At 47.9% G+C, this 5940-nt stretch overlaps 1 protein-coding gene across 1 annotated transcript in view; it reads right to left on the minus strand.

Moving 5' to 3' along the window:
- LSS (lanosterol synthase (2,3-oxidosqualene-lanosterol cyclase)) overlaps nt 1-5940 on the minus strand; it is a 40549-nt gene that overhangs the window by 1461 nt on the left and 33148 nt on the right. Inside the window, exons 16-18 of the mRNA XM_015425388.1 lie at nt 5581-5661; nt 3538-3708; nt 852-930 (exon numbers count right to left, since the gene is read on the minus strand). Coding sequence (XP_015280874.1) covers nt 852-930; nt 3538-3708; nt 5581-5661 — 331 coding nt within the window. The remainder of the gene's footprint in view (nt 1-851; nt 931-3537; nt 3709-5580; nt 5662-5940) is intronic.

Raw genomic sequence — 5940 nt, forward strand, 5'->3', positions numbered from 1 at the left:
CTCCCTTCCTCCCTTCCTTCCCTTCCTTCCCTTCCTTCCCTTCCTTCCCTTCCTTCCTTCCTTCCTTCCTTCCTTCCTTGTCTGTTGAGGAACACATGCCTTATATCAAGTCAGAGCATGGGGATTAAAAAAAAAACCCTCCCAGATTGGCTTAAGTCCTGACCCTTATAATAACTTTTGTGGGTCACATTTAGTTTCATGTTTCACCAACGACACCAAAACTAAAACAAAACAAAACAATTGATGTACACACATCCATGCACTTTGTAATTGCTTAAAGATTGTTATCACTACAGGATGCACTAAAAAAGTATTGCTCTCTTTCCGCCCCCTTTCCCTTGAGACCTCTTCTATAACAGGGTGGACAGTGTGACCACGACCACATTGAATGACATGGACATCCAACATAAAATGACTTGGAGATTGCCTAGTTGTTGACACTACTCCACGGACTCCTGTGTGCTGCATTTTCTGGCCTACGTGTGACCTTGGACACCGGCTATTGTGTAACACAAGGAATGTGAAACTTTACTTCCACATTTGTACCTTTCTATTGCACACTGCTAAGATGTACTTTACCTGCTTCCAGCCTGTGCATTCGTTACACATCACATCTTTCTAGAGCTCGTTGTATTGCTTTCACAATGGGCTTTACTGCTAGTCTATGATAATTCTAACCATCAGTCATGGCCTAAATGAGAACCAGGAGCAAAAAAAAAAAAGTCTGATGTGGGAAAGAGAATTTGCACGTGTGCTGGGAGAGGAGTCCTAAAGCAGATGACAACTGTTGGGTAGCAACCAGACATGTGAGCAGATTGTTGGTGCTACCATTTTCAAAAGAGGCACTTTACCTGAGGCCAGTCTCCACTGGGCAGTTGCTTGTCAATTAACACTTTGATCCCTCTTTCCAGGACTTGCACATCTGGATACCTGAAAAGCAAGAAGTGTAGTATTGCCCCAGCTAGATTGCTAAATTAGGGTCATAGAGCAATGGCAGGTAATTTCCAAATTTAGGAAAACACATCTGTCTGCCCAACGCAACAGTTTGGTGTAGTGGTTAGGAGTGCGGACTCTAATCTGAGAGAACGGGATTTGATTCCCCACTTCTCCACATGCTGCTGCTGGTGTAACCTTGGGTCAGTTACAAGTTTTTTCAGAGATGTTCGCTCAAGAGCAGTTCTTGAAAGAACTCTCTCAGCCCCACCTGCCTCACGGGCTGGACCCATGGACATTGCTGACATTTTGAAGGGATTTAGAAATGCTGTAAGGACCCAATCCTGATCAGGCCCGCATCATGGTAGGCTGAAGTGGTTCCCTGCTGTACCTTTTCAAGTACTGAAACAGCTGCGAGTGTGAGTGGCCATTTCAGCACTTGGAAAGCACCCCGTGTGTGTGGGGGGGGGAGACAAGAGCACACCATGTCCATGGGTCCAGCTTGTGGCATTTTTTACTCACTTTAGAATGGCAGCAGAGTCTATGGTTCATACACATGGATACTGTCACATATTGCTTGGCCCCAAGAGAACACCCGAATGGCTCTCACCAATAGAGATCCACCAAAACAACGATGCAGTGTTTCTGACACATACAGCAGAGATGTCATGGTTGCTTCTGCCAGTAGGGATGTGCTTTCTAATATTTCCACTCCCAAAATATATCCAGAAAATACCTTATTGGAATTTTTTTATATATTCAGGTCTCCCAAATATATCTGGGATTTTTTTTAGGATACCAAAATATGGCTTCTGAAAAGTACCAGACATGTTCAAGATTAACTGGGAATATCAGGAGCTGATGTTTCCAAACTCCCCATCTCCCCCCAAAAAAACTTTCTGTGTCTCGGAGGGATTGGTATCAGCTTGCCTGGCCACTTTAGGTAGGATTCTGTCAGTTTTAAGACTTTGGGGTGTGTGTTTTTTTTAAAAAAAAGTTTGTTCTTTGCTGGAATTAGTTTGTGTCTGGTTTGTAGCTTCTTTGTGGATTCTCAGGTTTCACACTGAGATTCTTATGTGTTACATAGCTGGAGATTCTCGTGTTTTACATAGTTTCAGATTCTGAAGTTTTACATTGGTTGGATTTAGCAACAGCTTGCAAAAGCTTGGGGAGGAGATTCTTGGGTTTTACTTTATTCACAGGGTGTTTTCCCCCCCCTCCATAGGCGGATGACTTGACGTAGTTTGGGGGTTATTTAAAGGAATTTGGGCCCCAGTGCCTTTAAAAACACACCCAGCCTTCCGGAAAGATTCCCTGTAGAGAATAATGGAGCCAAAAACTATTGGAACCACCCACCCACCCCAAAAAACTGGATCCGAGTACCATACCAATATTTGAAACCCAGGAAAACCGATATTTTTCAGCTCTGATATATCTGAATCCAAGAAAATATTGATTTTTTTGCTGTTGCACACTCCATCTGCCGGTCAACGCAGCGAATGTGGACAGGATTCACACCAGTAAAGACTATTTAGCCCACATGGTGACAATCCTGTTCTGATGGGGCATGGCTCTCCGGGGTCTCAGGCAGACACCAGCCACAGACCCAGGCCTATAATTGGAGGTTCAATCTGACATTCACAGAGAAAGGTATTTATCTCTCCTGGGGAGACTTGTCCCACTCTTGGCAGTGTGTTACAGGTGATACTGGACTGTAGCTACAAAGTTGGGAGAGACCTGGAGATTTCCAATAAAAGCTTCGACAAAGCGCAGACTAAGGATGGAGAGCCAGTTTGGTGTAGGAGGGCCAGTCTGGTGCAGCGGTTAGAAGCACAGACTCTAATCTGGGAGAACCGGGTTTGATTCCCCACGCCTCCACATGCAGCTGCTGGTGTGACCTGGGGTCAGTTACAAGTTCTATCAGAGCTGTTGTCTCAAGGGCAGTTCTCGAAAGAGCTCTCTCAGCTCCACCTGCCTCACAGCAATGCTCCCTCTAAGCTGTGAAGTCTGTGAGCAAGAATTCTACTTTGTGAGCTACTGGCACTAAAGTTGTGAGCGATCGATTTGGCTACTGCATAAAATAGTTTGCTCTGGAGCCATCCCTCCCTGAGCTAAGACAAAAATCTGTGAGCTGGAGGCTAAAAAAACTGTAAGCTAGCTCACATTAACCCAGCTTAGAGGGAACACTGCTCACAGGGTGTCTGTTGTGTGGAGGGGAAAGGAAAGGAGATTGTAAGCCGCTCTGAGAATCCTTTGGGTAGTGAAGGGCAGGGTATAAATCCAATCTCTCCTTTTTTTAACCTGCATTTATGCCCCAAGCAGAGACCACTGGCCACCAAATCTCCCTCTAAGCTGTGGAGTCTTGTGAGCAAAAATTCTACTTTGTGAGCTACTGGCATTAAGGTTGTGAGTGAGCGATTTGGCTACTGCATCAATTAGTCTGCTCTGGAGCCATCCTTCCTGAGCGAAGACAAAAATCTGTGAGCTGGAGACTAAAAAACTGTGAGCTAGCTCACACTGACTCAGCTTAGAGGGAGCACTGCTGGCCACCAGCACAGAGTAACAATGGGGGCAACTGTGTGGCTTCCCACAAGAAGTTCTCACCTTACAGCCATGAGCCCCAGAAGAGCCCAGCAAGTGTTGTGGACCTGGGATGTGGCGCTCTGGACGTACTGCCGCTGTTCGCAGGACTCAAAGTCCTCTCCCCAACCACCATCCTCCATCTGTTTGGAGACCAAGAACTCACAAGCCCGGGACACTTCCTTGCAGACCACTCTGAAAGGGAAACGGCGGAAGAAGGGATTTTAAAAGATGATCCCAAGGCTCTGGGGGAGGGATATGTCAGGGTTGGCAGAAAGGACAGAGCTGGGAGGCGTTATCACACCAGGAACTAAAGGTAGTGGGGCAAGAGAGGGAGAAGCACAGCTGAATTCTCTCTCTGGAATGGGCAAAAGGGAGCTCATGGCAGGGACGGGTTGCTTCCCTAGTGTAGTCACCTTTGTGGCAACAGAGGCCTGCGCTATCCTCTTCCCTAGTGGAAGATGCTGCCCACAGGGCCACGCCCGCTTCCGTGCCTCAGAATCTCCCCTCCCCCCACAGGCACAGGTACGCATGCTTGCACAGACGCAAACGTACGCCCCTACTGTCCTGGGAGACCCCTTCACAGCATCGCAGAGTTGGAAAGGGCCATAAAGACCCTCTAGTCCAACCCCCAGCTCAGTGCAGGATCAGCCTAGAGCAGAGGTGTCCAACTCATTTGTTACAAGGTCACTTTGTTGGGCCGGGCGCTGTGTTCCCATAAAATGTACCGCCAGGTACTGGAGATATAAACTTTGTAAAGGACACGGGCAAACCCAATTGATGCTATTGTTTTTTACTCGAAATACCCAAAAAAAGCAATTGATCCCTAGCAGGGAAAGCAATTGATTTATTGGGGAACCCACAAAATCCCCAATAAATGTATTTAATCATATGCAAGACAAGATTTTTTCCCCCCGAGGAGTACCATACAAGGGGGAGCACCTTACATTTCCATACATACCAGTTGCTTGCGGGCTGGGTATGAGCCCTGGGACGGGCCAGTTCCGGCCCCTGGGCCTCATGTTTGACACCCCTGGCCTAGAGCCTCCCTGACAAGTGTTCCTCCGGCTGCTGCTTAAAGGCTGCCAGTGAGGGGGAGCTCACCACCTCCTGAGGCAGCTGATCCCACTGTTGGGCAACTCTTACTGTAAAAAAGTGTTTCCCTAAGATCCAGCCGGTACCTTCCCGCCTTTCATTTAAACCCATTTAAATCTTCCACACACTGATCATTTCTAGCTCTTCCTTCAACCCCACAGCAGCTCCACTCTCTCCGTTGTACTGGACCCAAGTGAGGTCATGAAGAAGTGGGCTGCCCTCTCTGCTCTCGGGACTAGACTGGCATCATGACAGGCTCCAGCAGTCCACCTCCAGGCCCAGCACAGGGTGCGAGGCATACTTCCGATGGCTGAGGAGCATTCCTTAAGAACATAAGAACATAAGAGACGCCAATGTTGGATCAGGCCAAAGGCCCATCCAGTCCAACACTCTGTGTCACACAGTGGCCAGAAATACCAGCAAGGAATCAAGAAATAGTTTCCGACAATAAATACAGTATTCCCAACTAAGCCTCTAAAATTAATATCGAGACATCAGAAATACAGGAGGATTCTGATAATAACGGTTGTTTGGAAGAACCCCCCCCTTCGGCTAAATAAGTGACCACAGGAAACCAAACTTTTTGAAAAGTTTGTCGACAAGATTCCGTGGTAACGACAGCGTTTCGCGAGGAGATTTCCCCTAGAAGGAAATGCTCCCAGAGTTTATTTTGCCAGTTGGTCAAGGAGGGAACCGCTTTGTCCTTCCATTTTTGAGCCGTCGTGATTCTAGCTGTGGCGATTCAGGTCGTGATTAATGTTGCTTTTGTTTTGTTTCCGGTAGGATCAGACCAGATGTCAAGCAGGAGAACGTCCGGAAGACCAGGTAAGTTAACAGCAGTGATGATTTTAATCTGTGCAATAATTTGGATCCAGCATCGATGTATCTTTGGACACTGCCACCAACAATGCAAGAAGTCACCTATCTGGCTGAGACGCATTCCTCCTTGCAAAGGATCCCCCTTCCACTCACCCGTCCCGATAGGTGTGCTGCATACAAGCAAATGCCTCCAAAGCAAACCAGGTGCCGTAGGTGATGCAAACCCCCCAGCTCCTAGTAGGGGAGAGAAACAGAAGCACTTGAAACACACACACAAGGAGGGGAGGAAAGAGAGCACAGACAGGCCCCTGGGAAGTCGGCAGCAACTCCCCCCCCCCCGCCAGCAGCCGTGCTCCTTGGGAAAGTCTGGTCCCCAAAACCACACAGAGAGAAGAAGAGAGGAGGAGATTGGATTTATACCCCACCCTTCGCTACCCAAAGGAGTCTCAGAGCGGCTTACAGTCTCCTTTCCCTTCCCCTCCCCACAACAGACACCCTGTGCGGTAGGTGGGA

Source organism: Gekko japonicus, unplaced genomic scaffold (genome assembly GCF_001447785.1).
Source record: "Gekko japonicus isolate JY-2015 unplaced genomic scaffold, Gekko_japonicus_V1.1 scaffold4455, whole genome shotgun sequence".
Classification (NCBI taxonomy): domain Eukaryota; kingdom Metazoa; phylum Chordata; class Lepidosauria; order Squamata; family Gekkonidae; genus Gekko; species Gekko japonicus.